Here is a 22,265-nt window from a genome sequence, read left to right as displayed (position 1 = left end):
TTTCTGCTACACGCTACAGATTTTTTTGTTCACAAAAGTTAAACAGTATTTCTGTGAAATATTTTTATTGTAAAAAATATTTTTAATGTTTTACTATTTTGTTAGTTTTCAAAATGGAATATTCAGCATTTCCGAAAATATAATAAAATGTTATAATAATTCAAGCATGTTCCATCATGTTCCTTTACTTGATCATTAAAAGGATTGTTCACCCAAAACTGAAAATTGTGTCATCATTTTCTGACCCTTCGCAAATCTGTTTGAGTTTCTTTTTTCTGTTGAACACAAAAGAAGATATTTTGAAAAATGTTGGAAACCTGAAGCCTACTTACAAAGTCAATGATTACATGTTTCTAACATTTTTCAAAATGTCTTGTTTTGTGTTCAACAGAAAAAAGAAAACTCACAAAGATTTAAAACCACTTTAGTGTAAGTAAACAGTAAGTAAATATTCATTTTTGTGGGGACTATCACAATAAATAAAATGTTTATCTGATTAAAATTATTCCAAAAAAAAAAAGAAAAATCTAAAATTGACAAATTGTTAATTGACAAAAAATTAATAATAATTAATGTACACAATGATTCTAACCAGAAGAAGAGGACGATGATGCTCCTGATAATGTTCCTGACATTCCTTTACTACCAGATAGGCCTGATTTGCTCTCTCGTTCTGGAACACAACAATATAATAAACCACAACATAAACACACATATGCTGTACAGTACATTTAGGAAACTTACAATAAGCTACAACAAAAAGCACAAAGTAAACTTCTTAATGAAGTGGTGCATAAATAAACATCACTCACGTTTCTTCTCAGACTGTTTATCTCCAGCTAGTTTTGCTTCACTCTGCTGTCTTTCCAACAGTTCCTGTGTTAACAGCAGCACAAATACAGTAGCAACAAATAGTTCACATGTAGGGATCTAGAACATATACAAGTATAGTTCACAGACAAAAAATAAATTCTGCCATCATTCACTCATTCTCCACTTGTTCCAAACCTATTTGAGTTTCTGGTAACACTATTTTTAGATGTCCGTGCTACACAAGTTCTACAGTATGTACTTACTATAGTGTTACAGGTTTGTGATTAGATTTTGCTTATTTAAGAAGCTGCAAAGATGTGTTTCACAGACTGCTTCGGAGGATCGTTTCCATTCAACTTCTTTTTGCTTACCTACCGCTTATATATTATTTTTATTTTATTTTGGAATTTGATCCTATGTTATCTGTTGTTTTGAACTATATATGTTATGTTAGACATTTAATTTACATATATTTAACCTTTAAATAAATATATTTTTGCATTTTCATTCTATTTAGTTTGGTGCTCTTCATTTGTTGCATACCTAAGCCGGCAAGCAATAATAGTAATTACAGGTAATTATGGTTGATTGCATTCAGCTAAACCTAATCCACATTCTAACCCCAACCATATAGTAAGTACATATAAAAGTACTTGTAATGAATTAATATTATTTATTAGTCGCTGAATTAATAGTTACTCTGTAACAAAGACATCTGAAAATAAAGCATAACCGAGTTTCTTTCTTCTGTTGAACACAAAAGAAGTATAACTAAAGAATGTTGGGGAAAAGCAGCCACTGACTACCATAGTATATTTTGTTCCGACTATGGATGTCATTGGCTGTTTTTCTCCTATGTCTTCAAAAGAAGAAAGAAATTAATAGAAGTTTAGAACCATTTAAGTCTGAGTAAATGGTGAGGAAATTTTCATTTTTGGGTGAACTATCTCTTTAAAAATCTCATTTTTGTCTTGTTGGTACTGAAAATAGCATGTGACCGCCCACATTTACACATAAGGAAAAGCCTATTTGCTTTTTCAAAATGGTTTTGGTGGAAAAAACCATAACCATAATAATAATTTGCCTTCAATTTCAGTAATTAAAAATCTCTCTCACCATTTCAAGTAAAAGGGTCTCCTCCTTCTCCTTTTTCTGATCCAAGAGCTCTCTTTCATGCCTTTTATGATACTACAAATATAAATATGGGCAAAGTTCGCTCACAGTGCTCAAAAGAAATAACTATGGTGTACAGAAACTGTCATCATAACCAAATATAAAAAGTCACAGATCCTTCATACCGGCTCTGTAATGTCCATTTTGTCCAGCTCCAGAACTGTCTGAGGGAAAATAATAAAACAGTTTTTGCAATATCATTACTTGTAATTAGGGATGCTCCGATCAATCGGCCAGCGATCGGTATTGGCTGATAATTACATTTCATGTCTCGATTGGTACTCGCTAATCTGGCCGATCTCATGAACCGATCGCAATAGTTTGTTTACGAGTTTACAAGAACTTATAAGAAGTGTTTTCTACAATATTACAAATTCATTAAAACCTGACTAGAAATATTAGGGAAATAAAAATGAGACATTCTTCCATCATTTGCAATGTTTCCATATTGCTTAGTTAGTCATTTTTCTTACCAATTTTTTTGTATCTGCTTTCTTAATTATTTTCTGAAAAGCTGCTTCTGACCATGACAGGTACACACTAAATGCTTTTAAGAGACATTTAAGGAAATATATGCAACATCTTGAATTTATTCTCTTTCGTAAGGCAAGATCTTCATTTAGGTATCATACTTGGAGGTAAAATGTGCTTTAGGCATTATAAAGCTTGAAGCATTAGAATCGGTACTTGGTATCGGCCAATCACCATGACAAGGAATCAGTACTCAGAATCGGCTGCAAAAATCCTGATCGGAGCATCCCTACTTGTAATAAATTGAATCACCTTCAGTATACTGTACAGAATACATTTTACAAAAGAGTGTTTGTGAATAAAATCCAATAAAATAAAATAAAAAAAATCCAATAAAATAAAATCTCACTTCATAAGAAATCCATGCAATCTGATGTCTGGTGTGCAAACATGTTGCACTGAAACCCGGCGCATTTATATTAAATTAAACTGCAGCCTGTGAAATGCGATAACACTAAGCCAAACCGTAATATTAAACTTATTTATAATTATTTATTATCATGCTGGCCCAAAACATTTGCCAATACAATGCTAATGCACCTTAATAATGATTTCCTCACCTTTCTCAATGTCACCACTACATCTTTATCCTTTTCACGGCACAACAATTTCCGAACACAGAACTCCAGCTGCTGAAGCAGATGCTTTTCTGTTGGTCTGATGGTGGATCTCAATTTGGGCAACATATAACAGAGCTTGTACCTGCCAAAATGTTTTGTTTTTGTTAAAAAAACAACAACAATTTGAAGAAATACTTTAAAGCATTAAGTTATGTAATTCAAATGAATAGCAAAGTCAAAAAATAAGCAATAATGTGGAAAACTTGCTCACCTGACATTGGCCACAGGATCACTAACTAACTCAAGTGCTGGAATAAGAAAATGTTTGCAAAAATATGATTTGGAGAAGAGGTCTATTGTGATATCACACAGGTCCAAAAAGCGAAGCCTGTTCCAGTAGCTTCTACCTTGAGCAAGATCTAAAATACAGGAGAAAAAAACACAGTCCCGACCACATAAAAAGACAAAATTTCAAGCACAAGGTGTCAAATAAGTATTTTTCTTTCTTTTTACCTTGTTTTATTTTACTCATTATCTCTTGCCGCTGTTCTTGTTTGCGGTTATAGCGCAGGAACACACATAACGTCCTGACAGCTTCCCGCTGGACTGGCAGAACATTCTACAACAGAGTAAACAGAAAAGACAGATCAAACATACTGTATAACGGATGAGACTGTACTGAAAGGTCTGTGTGTGTAAGATGTTTACATTAGTGGTGATGATGCTGAACATCCTCTGAAAGAAGCGGAAGTAGATTTGGTCTCCAGAAATGACACGAGGCAGACACGAGTAGCACTGAAGCAGCTTTTCATGAACTCGCCAGTGAAGGGAAGAAGCCGCTTTCTGCTCTGCTGCTACCAAAGCTGGCACCAAGTCTTGTATATTCACCTGCTGTAAAGGTGAAAGTGATATAAAAGCTACTATATAAACACTCATATTCAGCAAGATGCCTGCATTCAACTTATTAAATGTACTGTAACAGAAAAGACTTTTACATTAAAATCAAAATTTTATTTCAAATATTTGAATAGTCTTTTGAGCTTTCTATTCACTAAGGAGTCCTGGAAAATTCTAACTTGCTTTCTACGAAAACATTACACCGCAGAACTATCTCTTAAAACAGGGGTGACCAACCCTGTTCCTGGAGATCTACCGTCCGGCAGATTACAGTTGCAACCCATATCAAACACCTGCCTGTAATTATCAAGTGCTGTTCAGGTCCTGATTAATTGGTTCAGGTGTGTTTGATCAGGGTTGGAGCTGAACTGTGCCGGAAGGTAGATCTCCAGGAACAGGGTTGAGCACCACTGTCTTAAACACTGATAATATTTTATTTTGAGCATGAATTCAACATATTAGAATGATTCCTGTGCGTTCATGAGTCACTAAAGTCTGAAGCAACAGTTGCTAAAAATGTAGCTAAAGTATGCCATCACAGTAACGCATTTAAAAATATATTGACATAAAAATATATTTTCAATTTAATTAAAACATACTATATTATATTTTCTTTAATATATCAAACTGAATACTGATTTCAAACATTTCAATTTTATTTACACTTAGAAGATTACAGTTATAGCTATCAAAAGTTACTTTTATTTTGTATAAGAAAAAAACAACTTCAAAATAAGAATTATAAATAGTTCAATAGGAATATTAATGACATATTTGTATAAATTATGATGAGCTGTTTATTAAAAAAATCATTCATTTTAGAAATCTTTTTGTATTATTATTAGGACTAAAAGTCTAAAACAGGTTTTGTCAAAGTTTTTTCCAGTCCCAGATTCAAATGCGCTCTCTTATTTCAGCTCATATGTACCTCTTAATCCAAGTAAACTGAAATAAAGTCAAAACGTTATTGGTACCAATATTAAGTTAGCAGAAGCATTTTGGCAATAACAAACAATGCATGCCATTTTACACCTGTTGCTCAATCCATCTGTTTTGTCTACTTTCACCCACTTGGCCTATTTCTTTAAAGGGAGGTTGAATAAGTGGGTTGAATGAGTATGTACAGACTTTTCTGATCTTTTCAATCTAATGGAACTTACACATGAATGTGAAAAGAGACAACAGGACATTATATTACATGGAGGACGACAGCTTTTCTTTCTACTCTGATAGCTGTAAAACTACACAGAATGCTATGAATTTGTGCAAGAATCAGGGCTGTTATGAGAACATAGTTTTTTTTACTAGTTATTGTTGACGTTTAAACTATTACTTCACCCAAAATGAAAATTCTGGTCTTAATTACTCATGTCTTTCCAAACCCCTAATAGCTTTGTTCATCTTCAGCACACAAATTCTCTGATCCTCCAAATACACTAATGGTTCCAAGATTCTCAAAGTCCAGAAAAGAAACCAACCTCTTTGACAAAACATTCCATGTAACTTCACTAGTTTAACTGTAATCACACAAAGCTACCAGAACACTTTTGTGCAGCAAAAAATCTTAGATTGGTTACTCACTGAAGCTTTGCAGTGAAGAGCCTGGTCAGTACCTGGATTGGAGAACATATGGGAAAACTAGATTGCTGTTGGAAGGCCAGCAGGGGGTGCTCAACCTGCGGTCTGTGTGAGTTCTTATGCCACAGTAAATTGAAGGGGACACTATATACTGTCGGTGAGTGCTTTCTAGGACCAGATTAACCAACGAGCATTATGGGCACAGGCCCAGGGGCTCCTGCGCACTTGGGGCCCCTGTGAGGGTGGAAAAAATGTGGATTGTGGAGTGTCTATTTAGGCTAAGTGCAAATAGTGCACCTCGTTGGAATAAGCTAACCAAACGATTCCCGCCTATAGTGGCACACCTTTCGTGCAAATCCTTATGTACCACCTTTTGCAGCTTCAATTCCAACAACCAGTATTTGCAAAAACGCGAGTAAGACCGAATCTTCTTTTAAAAAAGGTTTACTGAACAAATGCAAACAAAATACAAAGTTACAATAGACTCGATCAGCTCGGTCAAAAAACTGTGTTGCTTCCAACATCCATAACTGCAATCTGCCTAAAACGTATGAACTACAGACCTCATGACGTATTACTGTCGGAAGCCAAAATACCAAACTAAAGGTTTTTAAATTATATCAATTACTAAATTATGCATTTTAGATAATACAATCACAATGAATTCTTATTAAATTTAAATATCAATTTTTATCATGTTTTAACCTTCACTAAATTATTATCACAAATGAATTCTGCATAACTGGCTCTTACATTACCCGGCCCCTAATTGTTAGGCTGGAGGACTAATCAATTACAACTAAAAACATTAAGAGCCAAACAACTTAAACTTCAAATGTGTGTAAAGATCAACTTGTCCTTCTTTGTTACTCGTCCAACGTTGCCTCTTTCAACAGGCACAGTTTATTTACGGGTCTTTCCAAAGTGCTGGTTCTGGTCTTCAATTTCACTCTCCGCACCATTCCAGTGTAATCTGGCAGTGTTTCAACTATTTTCCCCATTACCCAAGAGTTGCGGGGAGATGAACTGTCCACCAATAGCACCACATCTCCAATCATGAAGTTTCTGCTGGGTTTCATCCATTTCTGACGCTCCTGAAGAAGTGGAAGATATTCTCGCGTCCATCTAGTCCAGAATAAATCGGCAAGATACTGAACTTGCTTCCATCTTCTTCTTGCATATGTGTCATCTTTGCAGAAGATGCCTGGGGGCATGATTGGTTGAGATTTCAGAAGCAGTAAGTGATTGGGAGTTAAAGGCTCAACGTCGTTTGCATCATCTGAGACACTTGTGAGAGGCCTGCCATTGATGATACTTTCAACTTCACACATTATCGTCTGAAGACAGTCATCATTAACTGTTTGCTCCTTCAACAGGGAATTAAGAATTCTTCGAGCCGTCCGGATTTGTCTTTCCCAAATACCGCCTTGGTGAGAAGCAGCTGGGCTATTGAATATCCATTTTATTCCTTTGGGCTGCAAAGCTCTTTCGATCTTATAATTGTCCAGCTGTTGAATAGCTTCCCTTAATTCTCTTTCAGCTGCCACAAAGTTTGTACCATTGTCAGATCTCATGATGGTGACTTGACCTCTCCTACATATAAAACGGCGAATTGCGTTGATGCAGGAGTCCGTGTCGAGGCTGTCAGCTACTTCAATGTGCACAGCTCTGAGCGTTAGACAAGTGAACATTACCCCATATCTTTTAAGGGTAACCCGGCCCCGTTTAACCTCAAACGGACCGAAGAAATCAACACCGGTGTTGGTAAAAGGAGGTTGGTGTGGGAGGAGCCGATCTTCAGGTAGGTTTGCCATCTTTTGCTCACCAACCTTTCCAGACATCCTACGGCATACTGTGCATGTGTTGATTATTTTTCTGATAGCAGAATTAGCTTGTGGAATCCAATATCTGCATCTTAGTTGTGCCAACACATAGTTACGTCCACAATGTCCTGTTCTTTGATGTATGTCCCTCAAGATCAAAGTTGCAACTTTGCTGTGTTTAGAAAGAATCGCAGGATGTTTAGCCTTTTCCGGCATAGCTGATTTGTTCAGTCTTCCACCAACCCTTAACGTGCCGTCGTAAATCACTGGATCTAATTTAGACAGTGCACTACTGCGAGTGAGTTGCTTTCCCTCCTGTAGTACCTTGATTTCCTCTCCAAAATGCTGTCTTTGACTGAACTGTATGATTTCTAATTCAGCAGTGTCCAGATCATCCAAGGTAAGTGATTCTTTTACTTCAGCAGGTTTTAGTTTCTTCATAAGTTGCTTTAATTTTGATCTTTGCTTTTCAGGGTCTTTTACAGCTTGCTTGTTTTTTAAAGCCTCTTTTCTTTCTGTTTTTTGTTTCCACAGATAACTCTTCACTTTTCCAATCCAAGCCACTGCTCGTTTAAGCTTACTCCAATCCGAATAATAATTGATCAGCTGTTTCATTGGTTCTACATTCTCTTCTACTTTAACTGTGTTAACAACAATTGTATTTTTGACCTCTGGGTCATTGGCAAGGCTTTCATTCCTTCTCACAGGTTGTTCCGGCCAATCCTCTTCATGCAACAGAAAGTCTGGTCCACTTATCCATGTTCCCCCTTGCGCTAAGCTTTTCGCCTTCAGGCCTCTGCTGGCTTGATCTGCAGGGTTTTCATTTGTTCCAACATATTTCCATTGCGATGACTTGGTTGCTTCTCGGATCAAGGAAACTCTGTTTGCAACAAACGTTTTGAAATGAGCAGTTTCACTGTCGATGTATCTGAGCACCGTAGTGCTGTCTGTCCAAAAGACAGATTGTTGCAATGGAACCTGAATCTCTTGATGCAACATCTTGTCAACTTTCAAAGCGACAACCGCTGCTGTCAACTCAAGTCTTGGGATTGTGACTCTTTTGAGTGGAGCCACTCTTGACTTCCCCAAAAGGAAAGTGCAGTGTTTCTCACCCCGTTCATTCTCCAACAGTAGGTAAGACACAATGCCGTATGCATATTCTGATGCGTCTGAAAAATGATGTAATTGCGCTGTAATAGTGCATCCAAACTTGGTGGGTTTAACGCATCTACTCACGTGAAAGTTGGAAAGGTGAGTAACATCTTTCATCCATCTTTCCCAATCCTCTGCGTGCTTTCCATCAATGTTTTCATCCCACACACGCTGCTCTTTGCAAAGATCCTTTAATAGAAGTTTGGCATGCAGAATGACTGGGGCTAAAAAGCCGAGAGGGTCGTAAATGGAATTGACGATCGATAAAATCCCCCTTCTAGTCATTGGTCTATCTTGCAGCTTTATACTGAAGGTGAAAGTATCATTTTCTGTGTCCCACTGTACACCAAGTGTCCTCTCAACTGGCAAAGCATCGCGTCGTAAATCCAGATCTTTGACTTCACTGGCTCTGTGCTCCTCAGGAATTGACAGTAACACATTTCTGCTATTGCTCATCCACTTTGTTAGGGTGAACCCTCCACTGCTGCACAAAGCTCGTAGATCACTGACTAAGTTTACTGCAACGTTTTCTGTAGTTACACTTCTCAGGCAATCATCTACATAAAAATTTTGCAGTACTGTCTGAACAGCATCTAGTGATGCAGCATCCTTGTGATCCTCTGCAGTTCTTCTCAGTGCATATGAGGCTACACTTGGAGAAGAAGTAGCTCCGAAGAGGTGCACTGTCATTCTGAACTCCTCCACTGGCTCATCCAATCTACCGTTGGGCCACCATAGAAAACGGAGCAAGTCTGCATCATGTTCTGGCACTTTCACTTGATAAAACATCGACTCGATGTCTGCCATTACTGCTACAGGCTCCTCTCGAAATCTAAGAAGGACACCAATCAATGAGTTGGTCAGATCAGGCCCCTGAAGCAGCTCACTATTCAGGCATTTACCCTGATACGAGGAGGTGCAGTCAAATACCACCCTTAACTTTCTTTTCTTTGGGTGGTAGACACCATGGTGAGGTATATAAAACACCCTGTTGTCATCTCTGTTCAGTTGGTCTGTGGGAACCTGGACAGCGTAGCCCTTATTGATGATGGTTTCCATAAAACTTGTGTAGTCATTAAAGAATTCAGCATTTTTTTTCAACTTTCTGAGCAAACAAGTTAAACGCTGTTCTGCCACACAGCGGTTATTAGGCATTTGTAGGTTCTTATTCCTGAGTGGCAATCCAATGCTATAATGCCCATTCTCAAAGATTGCTGTCTTCTCTACAGACCTCAAAAATTGCTTGTCTTCTACAGACATCTCCTCCTTGTCGTCATATTTGCGCTCTGGAAAATCAGTATTGTACTGCTGAACCAGTAACTTTTCAATGTCCATCAGAGATATTCTGTTAACAGAGAAATGAGATGGTTCATTTTCTGAATCCTTCAGTTCCTTCCTTACAGGACCATTCACCACCCAACCTATAGCCGTCTTCACTGCATAAGGACCTCCATCTTGACTATTAATGATGCGCCAGGGCTCCATGGCTCTTGAACAGTTAACTCCGATAAGCAGACCTACATCAGCTTCTATTTCTGGTAAGCTGACTTCCTGAAGGTAAGACCACTCTTGAATATCTGACTGTTTGGGTATATTCTCAGCATGCACAGGTATGCTGCTATGAGTGAACACTTTGGGTAGCTCAATGAACATCGTGTCTTCGAGCCCGCACACTTCTAAGTCTGATATCACAAAACTGTTCATTAGCGTTTGTTCTCCTGATGTATCTTTGCCCATAGTGCTAAGAAGTATTCTTGTGGGTTTCCCTTTAACATTCAATTTCCTTTGTAGGTCTTCCGTGCAGAATGATGCTGTGCTTCCCGGGTCCAGGAAAGCATATGTTTCTATATGCTTATTACTATTCTTTGATTTGACTTTCACGGGTACTATTGATAGCACACATTCAGTTTCTCCGGCTCCGGTAAGACCACATGACTCTTGTGTGATGGGAACTTCCATACTTGACACTTCTTTACGCTGAGCACCATCTTTATTTTCTGATGGGACAGAACTTTCTTCCTTCACTTTGTGCAAAATGTCAGGGTGCTTTAATGCACATTCTTTGCACTCTAACTTTCGTTTGCAGAATTTACTGAGGTGTCCTGGAACCAAACATCCAAAGCATAAGCCCTTTGCTCTCAGAAATTCCACTCGTTTTTCATGTGGCTGACATTTAATTTTACTGCATGAAGCAAGAGTGTGAGACTGCTGGCAGTACAAACATGGTTTAGCAAAGGCATTTGCTGGTTTAATTATGTTAGGAGGCTTTATAGGTATTTCTTGAGGTGCTTTACTTTCAGTAGCAACACTAATCGCAAAACTGCTTCCTCGAACCTCTTTCCTTGCAGGCTGCTTTTCCCTTAGATCCAGCTTTCCAGCTGTGTTTGGGCGGCTGTCTGAGATGTTACCAAACAGAGGATCTATAGCTATCTTGGCCTGGCGGTCTATGAAACTCACCAAATCTGCAAACCTTGCTCTTCTACCTCTTCGTTCTTTAAGTTCGAAAGCTTCAACACGCCATCTTTCTTTAAGTTTGTAAGGCAGTTTGGATATCACTGTCCTCATGTTGGTAGGATTATCCATTTCTTCCAAAAATTCAATATCCTCCATAGAGTTACGACATCCAATCAAAAACATTGCGTAAGCATTTAATGCTTTCCCATCATCTGTTCTCACTTGTGGCCATTTGAGTGCTTTCTCTATGTATGCATTGGCAGTCACAAGTTCATCTCCATAATGCTTATGAAGTAACTTCTTAGCCTCGTGATAACCTTTGCTAGGTGGCATGTGAGCACAACTACGAACGAGTTCTTGAGGCTCACCGTCTGTAAACTGCTCCAAGAAGTATAATTTATCTTGATCATTTTCTGTCTTCTGCTCAATTACATGTTCAAATGCCCTCATGAAGGATTTGTACTGGAGTGCATCACCTTTGAACACTGATATGTCTTTTGTTGGCAACTGAGAAAGCTGTTGTTGCTTTACTAGTAGCTCAGTAATTACATTCTGCCTTTGCATGATTGTCAAAATGTCATCACTTCTATTATTCTGAGTTATAAGACTTTGATGAGAGACTGGTTGTGGCTGCTGTGGTATTTGTGAGGGCTGCATTCGTGCTGGTACATGAACATTTACATTAGCTTGTGTCGGTAGCGTAATGCTTACTCTTTCCTTCTTCACATTCTCACTTGATATTTTACGCACTGATGCATAACTATTCATACCATCTTCAGACCTCTCATACTCTTTGAGCACTTTTAATTTTGCTTGGCTTTCAGCTAGCGCAGTCTCCATTTCTAATTCTTCTTTTTCAGCCTTAATTCTAGCTGTTTCCATCTCAAACTGTTGCTTAATCCTTGCCACCTCAAATTCAAGCTCTCGCTTTTTCTTCATCGCTGATGCACGTTCCAGCAGAGCAGCATGTTCTGCTTCCTGTTTAGCACGTGTAGATGATAAATATGAAGTGCTTGATGTACGACTTACATGAGATCCACATGAGTGAGCTTTGGCACCACTGCTGACCCCTATCTGGGAGATACTGTCACTTGGTAAAACAGCCTCTTGATGCTCATTTATTCCATCATGATTTTCTGACTGCTCAGTTTCTTTCTCCATAGATTCTTGCATATCTGCAACCCATGTTTTAGTTGTTTTTATGAAGTCTTTAAACATCACCATTTTTGGCTCAAACCAATCAACATGGTCAAACATTTTTTCTTCTTCAGTCCACAAACTGCCAACTTCTTTATTAAGTGTAATGAACTCATTTAGATACTGCTCAAAATCACTTTCCAACATATCCTTCACTTCTTGTACATTTTGAGTATCTCTCTTCATTGTCTCTATCTCCTTCATTTTGTCTGTTAGAGCTCGCAAAGTTTGTTTCCTTTTTGCTATGAGCCGTCGCAATCTCTCCTCTAATCCCTTCTCTGTCAGTTTACGTGATCTTCCTGACTCCACCCCATCTTCGCCTTCGCATATATTAACTTCTTCATCAGCCATCGTATTTGTTGCGGAGCTTATGCTTATGTCGCGTGCACAAAGTTTAAAGCACTTTCTTCAAATTGCTTTTCATAAAGAACTGAATGCCAACAACCTTTCTATAATCACACAATTCCACACTGACTGAATCCACTTTGTCACTCACGTGCGCTCTCTGACAGAGGGAGAGATTCAGCGCTCTCACTGACCATGCGGTTAATTCTTTCACTTTCGTTTTTCTCCGCACGTGGGAATTCCTCATTCATCCATATGCGTCTCCTCCTCACAATACTCAAAAAATAAAAAGTACGTTCCAATACCTTTTCCAAGCTGTAATGAATTATCAGTTCGTTGATCAGTTCGTCGAGCCGTGCAATAAGGCAATCCAAGGAGATTCCATTGACATCTTCTTAGCGAGTTTTTTGACTAATATAGTGGCACACCTTTCGTGCAAATCCTTATGTACCACCTTTTGCAGCTTCAATTCCAACAACCAGTATTTGCAAAAACGCGAGTAAGACCGAATCTTCTTTTAAAAAAGGTTTACTGAACAAATGCAAACAAAATACAAAGTTACAATAGACTCGATCAGCTCGGTCAAAAAACTGTGTTGCTTCCAACATCCATAACTGCAATCTGCCTAAAACGTATGAACTACAGACCTCATGACGTATTACTGTCGGAAGCCAAAATACCAAACTAAAGGTTTTTAAATTATATCAATTACTAAATTATGCATTTTAGATAATACAATCACAATGAATTCTTATTAAATTTAAATATCAATTTTTATCATGTTTTAACCTTCACTAAATTATTATCACAAATGAATTCTGCATAACTGGCTCTTACACCGCCCATCACCGTTTGATTGACAGAGACAACAGACAGCAGCGTGAGTGGCGTAGCTCGTAAAAGCGCATGGCAATACCTTTTGATGCAATAGATCGTGAACCCGGTTTGAATCCAGCATCTGATGAACACGTTCTTTTTCCCCCTACTACATATCAGATTTTGTCTACTCTTCATCACGAGGAAGACAAGTAGGAATCATTAATAAGTGTGTGCATTATGGAGGACTCAGATTCATAGAACTAGATTGGAAAGGTATTATGTCCAAATCATATGCATTATAAGTTTGTACAAGTTATACATTAAACCCTTAAATATAAATTTGTAGTACTGCTTCTGTGAACCACAAGTATATTTAAATCTATTAATTTTCAAAGATTTTATTAGTAATTTTTTTTTCAACGTGTGTTTTAAATGCTTTAAAAATATGTTAAATCTTTGTAGACTTGAAATATATGTACTGTATATTATTTATGCGGGCAATACGTTGTAGACTAATTTTATTACTTGTTTTATTATATTAATCTTATTTTTTAATTCAACTATAGGAGTGCCGCTAGGTTGGGTCCCCAGGGACCTCTGAATTCTTAATCCGGCCCTGGTGCTGTCTTTAGGATGAGACATTAACCTGAGGCTTTCTGTGGTCATTAAAATCCCATGGAAGTTCTCGTAAAGAGTAGGGGTGTAAATCCGGTGTCCTGGCCAAACTCCCTCCATCGTTCCTTACCCATCATGGCCTCCCAATCATCCCCATCCACCAAATTGGCTCTCTCACTGTCTCTCCACTATGGCATCTATAGCTGGTGTGTGGTGAGCACACTGGCACCATTGTCCTGTGGCCAAGTGGAAGTGCACACTGGTAGGGTTGTGGAGCGATCACCCCTCATCATTGTTATGCAATTTGGGGGTATGGCCATACATAATAAATGTACTATATATATACTCTCTTTACAATGGCAATACTATTGCTATTACAGTCAGCAGCACAACATGCAAGCTTCCTACTGCCCATAGTAAATGCGCACCCTGAACTGATACAGTAAAAACATCAGCAAACAAAGTCATTTTTTCATTATTTTTGTGCCACATGAAAGTGTACATGGAGCACTAAAGTGACATGGAATGCTTTGAGAAAGTTTTTGGTTTCTTTTCTGGACTTTCTTTAAGCATCTTGGGAATCTTGCTGTATTTGGATGATCAAAGAACTCTCAGATTTTATCTAAAAAAAATTTGAATTGTCTTCCAACGATGAACGAATGAACGTCTCAGGGGTCTATTTGGTTGCAACCAAAGTTCTACGTAGCTTTTCTGGACTTTGAATAAAGTTATTATTTTTGTTTTATTATCAAAAGTAATCTCATAACGAGATAATACTTCAACTGAACTACTGAAGCATATGGTCTTTTTTAAGGATGTTTTTTGAAAATTTTGGGACCCTTCTTGTATATGATGGTTGGAACGAGATAAGGGTGAGTAATTAATAACAGAATTTTCATTTTTGCAAGAGCTAATCCTGTAAATCAATAATACAATTGTCCAGCTAGCATACTACAGCAAAACATCCTATAACTATGAGAATTAACTCAGTTAGCATAAACTAGGTTGTCTTTTGTGCCTCTCTGAATGCATTCAACCACATGAGTCTACACTATAAAAGCAATCCAGTCAAATGTGCTTTCAACTACAGCAGGAATTGGACAAAATTAGACAAGCTAAAAGCTCACTTGAGATCGGCTTCACAAAAATGCACCTTAATACCAGGTACAAACAGAGACAGCACAAAGGAAAAGGCTAACTAAAAGCACCAAAAATAAAGCACATTCATCTGGTACCTTGCTTTCAGGTCCTGCTCCCTCTCCTCTAGACGTGGCCAGCTCTAAAGTCTCCTGAAGATTGTTCAGCAGAGCATCCAGTACCTGCAGATTCAAAAGCATTAACCTCAGGATGATCTGAGCCTTTCATATCAACAAAGCCTTCTCATTATTAGACGCTTCAGGAACACATTTCTATCAACCCCAGGAAGCGACTCTAAAATTAGAGATAAGCTGATGTGAGATCGTTGACTATAATAGATAGGCTATAATGTTCGGTTTCTGTCATCATTAATCATGAAAATCACTATGTCTGATGGCTCAGGGAGCTTTGCGCCGTAGTAGATGCTAATGTAGTGTGTGACTAACACTGCTCAGAGGATCATGACGGAATAAACAATGCAACACTCCTAGTCTTAGCTAGGGAGGTGCGATGGATTCATTCATCCTACACAGTTGCTACAACCTCCGCAACTTGTGCACACAGCCTCATACACACACACACAAATTGTATGTCTGGCAATGAATATTTGGTAGTTTGATGTTAAAGGGGATCCATGCAACCTTTTCGGTATTGAAAGCTGGTACCAAATCTGATACGTCAGCTTTGGTACAGCACTTATTTCATTCATTCATTTTCCTTCAGCTTAGTCTCTTATTTTTCAGGGGTTGCCATAGCGGAAAGAACCGCTAACTATTCCGGCAAATGTTTTATGCATCGGATGCCATTCTAGTCACAACCCAGTACTGAGGAAACAGCACTATTTTTAATACTCATAATTTTAAGACATATTTTTAACACCAAATCAGCATCCTGGAATACTTTCTGAAGGAGTATGTGAAATTTATCTGTACCATCACAGAAATAAATTATTTTTAAAAAATTATTTAAACAGAAAACATTTATATTTCATAGAAATATTATTTTTCCAATATTGGAACACATAAATACAACCTTGAGCTTTCTTTTCTTTTTATTTTAGATAAAAAACATTCTAAACCCAAACTGATGAACTATGAAAATAAATACTTTTTTAAAATAAATTTAAAGAGCTTCTATTTTGCATATAAAAGGTACTTTTGGTTTTGGGAATCTCCAATAAAAAATACTTATAATATGCATTTATTTTTACCTAACTATCCCAACGACTCCCATATGATTCGTTCAGCGATACATTTGTTCCCAAACCCCTCCTTAGCGTAAGGCTAATCTGCTGTGATTGGTCTGATGACCCTGTCTATTGTGATTAGTGGACTGGGTTCAGCGCAAGACAGAGAGAAATGTCCAGTACATTTATGAAGTACTCAGAGTGCAGAGCATATGTGTGAGCCCAATGCAGGAGTGCAATAAAGCAATGCAGTTACACACTAGCATATTACTCTACTCTTAATGCTAACCACAAATAATAACAACGACACACATTCAGTATTAATCTACACAGTGGCAAAAGTTGAACTATTTTGAAAATTGACCGTGTCACACGTGTGTATAAACAGCTGATGGTGGCGATAAAAACGCACTTAAATCAGTAAAGGAAAAAGCACGTTTAGCATTTTTAACGTGATTTTGGACGCAATATGTAAATAGCTCCATAAAGATTTAACCTGACAGAAACAGTACTAAGCACTAATCTCTAAAAGAAAGTGAATTCAAGCCACACAAAGCGATTACAAATTACAACACACAATTAAATACATATTTTGCACACTGCAAAGAACAAGGTAACAATTTTAAATACACATACATGTTATGATCCGGAAGAAAAAAAAACTGGTCCATATTAACTGTTACAGTTACTGACAAAGTGCCTGTCAAAGTCCCATATACATAATAGTCTCTGCTGCTGGGAATCCTATACTGTAGGGTAGGTTATTGTATCAAAAATAAGAAAAATTACAGTCTGGCTATACTGTGGTGTTGTTGTGAAAGTGAACTTTAACCCTTTATTTCTTGAAGCTGAATCTTCATCTGTTAGTGATCGCCATCTTCATGTCATGAACACTCCCGTGATCCCCTGCGCTCCACTAGTGTCTGAAGGGAAAGGCACGTTCACGTTTTACCGGATCTAGCACTACATATTTGGTGATGTACCATATCGACATTGACATGTTTAGGCAAAAGATCCCAACCTAACACGATTAATTTATTCAACTCTAAGTTGAATAGTCTTTTGTTAAAGAATCAATCGTTTTAAACGGTGCATTTTCAGATTAAAACCCATAATAGGGTCTCTTTCAAGGAATTTAGTTATATAATTCAGTAATTTCATATAGTATATTTCATATTTGAGGGCGTCACAGTGGCGCAGTGGGTAGAACAATCATCTCGCCCCGTGTTCACGAGTGTTTCCTCCGGGTGCTCCGGTTTCACCCACAGTCCAAAGACATGCGCTATAGGTGAATTGTGTGAGCTAAATTGTCCGTAGTGTATGTGTGGGACTATGCAGAAAAGAAAATGAATAAATGAATGAATATTTTATATTTGATTTATTTTTATTTTACCATTAGCTTTAAAGAGAGAAAAAAAGGACATTAAGAATAGCTTCTGCTAGTGGCGAAAAATAACACACTTCACCTTCTTATATTTTACAAAGACGCAACCAAATAAATCTTTATTCTCCTTCACTCACTGATAAAATCTTTAGTCCAACTAATGGGCATCTAAATTCAGAGGTTACATAAGCACAATTGGCCTTGCAAGGCGGAGGTTTTGAATGGTCAGACGGTTATTTGTTGATCTGAACTCAGCAGTCAGAAGAGGAACACTCTGAATGAGAAAAAGGTCTGAGAAAAAAACGAAATCTGTCTGAGAACAAAGTTGCAACGTTTTGCACAGAATAGTGAGCCAAGGAAATGACTGTGCTGACTGAAGCTGAAAGCTCTTTTAATAAACACACACACACACACACACACACACACACACACAAAAACAAACAAACCTTTTTTCAGGTCTCACCTCTAATGAATCATCCTGCAGCAAAGTGATTAGTTCTTTGTGTATGTAATGCACATTTGGGCCCAGTAATTTGACCACCTAATGCAGACAGATTAGAAAAGATGCTATTATGAATTCTGAACAGAGCCATCACTGCCGTACATGTCAAATTATGAATGTCATTGTGTACTATGACAAACATATGTTTAAATGCGAAAGTTCATACCTCATGGAAACCACCAGCTGCTGTCCTTCTTACTGAAATCTCAGGATCATGGCAGAGACTTGAGAAGGTACGATATAATTCAGATAGGAAGTGGTTGGGATCGGCAAATAACACTATGGCCTGCAAATGAACACAGAGAGGAAATGTACACATACTGTAAGATAGCATTCATACAGCTATATAAACAGTTCAAGAAAGAAAAGAAATGAATACTTTTATTACGCAAGGGTGCATTTAACTGTTTAAAAATGTCAATAAAGACTCTTGCATTTTTACAAAGAATAAACAACGAATAAACAAAAAAATAATAAATACACATTAAAATATATTGATATTGAAAACAGCTTTTCTAAATATAGAAGTTATCTCACATTATTAATGTTTTTATTATAATGTGATCAGATAAATGCAGTCTTAGTGAACATACTAACATCAAAGTGATAATTCATTCAAAAATGAAAATTCTGTCATCATTTACTCATCCTATATGCAAATAAATAGTGAGTACATTTAAATTTTGCCGTGTACTGTCTTTAAACCATTAATGTTTCCAAACTCTGTAGTGTACATCAGAATCTTCATTTTTTTGTAAACTGGACTTGATATGAATCTACTTTATAACATTAAAAGTGAGAATGGTTTCACAGATGCAACTTTCAGCCACCTTCATCTCAGACTTTGCAGAGTTATTCAGAGTGACTGCAGCTATAAATAACTTCACTAACAACAAAGGAGCACTTTAGACGTTGATGATAGAGCAGTCAGAGGTCCTATTTCCTCAAATGAGACGCTGACCTATTCTAAAAGACTTTTTCTCCAATGACAGACGTTAAAAATAGAGAACTGTGCCTGAAAATATCAAAAGGCTTTCTAATAACTGAAACAATCAAAAAATTTTAAAAACATAAATACAGAAGTCCTAAAACTTTATTTTATAAAACAATATTTAAACGAAAGCATTCATTAAGACTTTTCCAAAAGTAGGAATTCATTTAGAATGTAAAATGTGCAACAGATCAATCAGTCAATTACTTAATTGAACACATTTCTATTGAGCTTATTAACACAATGACAAGTTAAATGCATTTATATTAGTGTTTAAGGATGGGTCAAAATAGACATTACAGGCCAACGAGGACCATGGGCTGGAAATATACAAATTTGTGACGCATCAATCAGTAGGTCAAATATGGAAATGAAAGTTTGGAATCTTTTAGCAGGAAATTACATTATTTGTTGTGCACTATTATAAGGTGCGCTAAGCATTATTTGAAAGACATTTTTGTAGACTCAAGCCTTACAACACACCAGCAGCCAATCAGCAGTAAGGGGCATGTCTAGTAATTATATCAAAAAGTGTAAAGTCATGTTGGGTTACTGGTGTGTTTTTATTTTGGTGCTTTCAAATATCAACATTGCAAAATTCACTTAATGTTCTTTTAAAGGGATAGTTGAAATCCCAAATATGTAAATTCTGTCATCATTTACTCATTTCAAACATTTATTTATTCTTTTGTTAAACACAAAAGAAGATCAGTGCTTAATTTGAGCCGGAAATTGCCAAACCCTTTTCTGGAAAATGTCTGATATTTGTGTTTCGTGTTCCGGTATTTATTTTAATGGATCCAGCATTAACTTGTCCGTGGTGAATACCTAAGCGTGCGCTTGCATGTATGTGTGTGTGTGTGTGTGTGTGTGTGTGAGAAAGAGAGAATGAGTGCAAGCAAAGGCTGTGTGGATTGTGTGTGCGCGACAATATTTTCAGCCGATCGACTTTCTTATGTTTACAATCACTTTCATTGGTTGGTGATTACTGTTTTGCGTGCAGTGAGCAGCGAAAATAAATAATGGCAAGGAGGCCTACCTAAATAATATTTGTATTTTCAAAATGGCAAAGAGGCATGCTTATTTTTCATATTTAAAAACATGAGTAACTGATAATGAGCCTGATCAAAAGATATCTCGAGAAGATGAAACTCCGAGAATGGATCAGAATAGCGGGAGACAAGCAAAGCGATCTCAAGTCAGCCAGAAAACATGACAGAAGGGCAAACTGTTTCCTCTTCTTGAAAATTATACTGAGTCATTTAAGTTTTATTTTTCACTTCACAATAGTGAAAAGAGTTTGTTCATACGTTTTATGTTTGTAGCTACATGATTTGATTAACCATGACTGAACAATAACGTTATATGGCACAAATATTTAAAGACAGTTCAGAAATGTGATTATGTTTTTTGCGCTATCACCGTTTATTAACGTCATGTTCCGGAAAAACTGAAATTGTTTGGTGTTTGTCGGTCACAGTAACTTTTATTTCCTGGTTTTGTTCCGGGAATTTTTCCTTTACAAATTAAGCACTGAAGAAGATATTTCAAAGATAGCAGGAAACCTGAAACTATCACTTTCCATAGAACTTGTTTTTACTACCATGGAAGTGAATGGTTACAGGTTTTCAGTTTTCTTCAAATATATCATCTTTTGTGTTTAACAGGTTTAAAAAAGGTTTGGAATCGCTTGAGGGTGAGTAAATAGTAAGTAAAATTTAATTTAATAATTTAATTTGACTGTGATTTTGATCTTTAAAACCATTACAAACAGCTACATCATTATTTAAAATATGTTAATATTATGTCTAGTCATTTAGAAGATGCCAACATTCATTTTACAGGATGGACAAAGCCAAGCCAAAGCAAAGGTTAGCAGGTCAAACTATGGATAATATTTGACTGAAATCTGCCTTAAATGCAAATAAAATGCATTAAAAGCCACAGCCTCCATTTGATAGCACCCTTAACACAAGCATGTAACACATGCACACTAGAAAGGTTTAACCTTGCCCAGTGTCTGCTTTTCTTCTCTCCAAAACAATGTGCACTACACATACACCGTGTACATGACTAAATTTGCATTCTGAACAGTTTTGAAAGCACTGTGCAATAGCATTTACACCCTTCCAGGGGCTTTGCATATGGATGCAAGGCAAAAAACTCACAGGAAAGTTGTAGGCACAGTTCCTGCGCACTAGGGCGTATTTGTTCTCCAGTTCCAGCGGGTAAGGCTGGCTTTCGCAATGCCCGTTTTCATGCTGCAGACCCAGACAGCACAGCTTCTTATAAAACTCCAGAAACCAGAGGTGCTGCTCGTCAGTAAAAGACTCTGTTCAAACAAAAGGTAGAAAGATTCATGACACGGCTCAGTGGCTGGCATTGTAGAACATTTCAGAAAGAGCCTCACCTGAAAGTCCATGACAAAGCTTTCCATACTGAAAGGACAGGGAGGCCAGAACCGCCTCATCCCCTTTAAAGCATTTTTCACAGAATGCCTTCACCAAGGGAAATATGACACAAGTCCTGTCATCTGTGAAAAGAAGGGAGGGTGAGAGGTTGACGGAAAGAGTGTGAGACACCATCTTTTCACAAAAGAGCCACTTGCCAGTATCTGAATCTGATATCCCAACACGCAATATAAAGCTTTGGAAATACAGAGTGGACCTGTGTCTGGTAATATGATACAAAGCTTGGGTTCAAGGGCAGAAATTATGCGATTAAAACTTAAGGTGTAACATCATGGGGTAAACTGGTACATATTTGAAGTAAGTTTTTTTTAAGTGAACAAAAAATTAAGATATTACCATACTTCTGCAGTTAGACAATCACATTACTGTATAATGACAACTGAATTGTTTTCCAAGTTTTCTGAAATGTTATGTTCAAATTCATAAATAAAACATAATAAATATGCCAACCCAGGCTCATTTTCAAAATATTTATAGCCAGGCTCTGAGTACACCTCTTCTCAGCCATTCATATCCGACACTTGACTACAATAAGCAAGGGGGAGTCATCGAGATCTACCTGAGCTCAAACTCCCCTATCGCCCTGCAACGTGAGGGAGCCCAGGGCTCGAAGATCTTTTAAGCTCTGGGCTCTCTC

At 37.4% G+C, this 22,265-nt stretch overlaps 1 protein-coding gene across 19 annotated transcripts in view; it reads right to left on the bottom strand.

Moving 5' to 3' along the window:
* Positions 1 to 22,265, bottom strand: part of ppp4r4 (protein phosphatase 4, regulatory subunit 4) — an 82,779-nt gene that overhangs the window by 2,720 nt on the left and 57,794 nt on the right. For 7 of the 19 annotated variants that reach the window (XM_073933295.1, XM_068215644.1, XM_073933299.1 and 4 more), the window contains 13 exons: positions 21,568 to 21,690; positions 21,326 to 21,489; positions 18,333 to 18,452; positions 18,128 to 18,205; positions 15,193 to 15,276; positions 3,786 to 3,968; positions 3,591 to 3,696; positions 3,349 to 3,496; positions 3,078 to 3,219; positions 2,112 to 2,150; positions 1,930 to 2,001; positions 813 to 876; positions 593 to 673 (listed from right to left, as the gene is read on the bottom strand). In XM_073933295.1, coding sequence (XP_073789396.1) covers positions 593 to 673; positions 813 to 876; positions 1,930 to 2,001; positions 2,112 to 2,150; positions 3,078 to 3,219; positions 3,349 to 3,496; positions 3,591 to 3,696; positions 3,786 to 3,968; positions 15,193 to 15,276; positions 18,128 to 18,205; positions 18,333 to 18,452; positions 21,326 to 21,489; positions 21,568 to 21,690 — 1,404 coding nt within the window. The remainder of the gene's footprint in view (positions 1 to 592; positions 674 to 812; positions 877 to 1,929; positions 2,002 to 2,111; positions 2,151 to 3,077; positions 3,220 to 3,348; positions 3,497 to 3,590; positions 3,697 to 3,785; positions 3,969 to 15,192; positions 15,277 to 18,127; positions 18,206 to 18,332; positions 18,453 to 21,325; positions 21,490 to 21,567; positions 21,691 to 22,265) is intronic. The other 12 variants (XM_073933297.1, XM_068215645.1, XM_073933305.1 and 9 more) reach the window with 3 other exon arrangements.

Source organism: Danio rerio, chromosome 20 (genome assembly GCF_049306965.1).
Source record: "Danio rerio strain Tuebingen ecotype United States chromosome 20, GRCz12tu, whole genome shotgun sequence".
Classification (NCBI taxonomy): Eukaryota; Metazoa; Chordata; class Actinopteri; order Cypriniformes; family Danionidae; genus Danio; species Danio rerio.
Note: the sequence above shows the minus strand (reverse complement) of the source record. Positions and strands in the feature narration are given on the sequence as shown.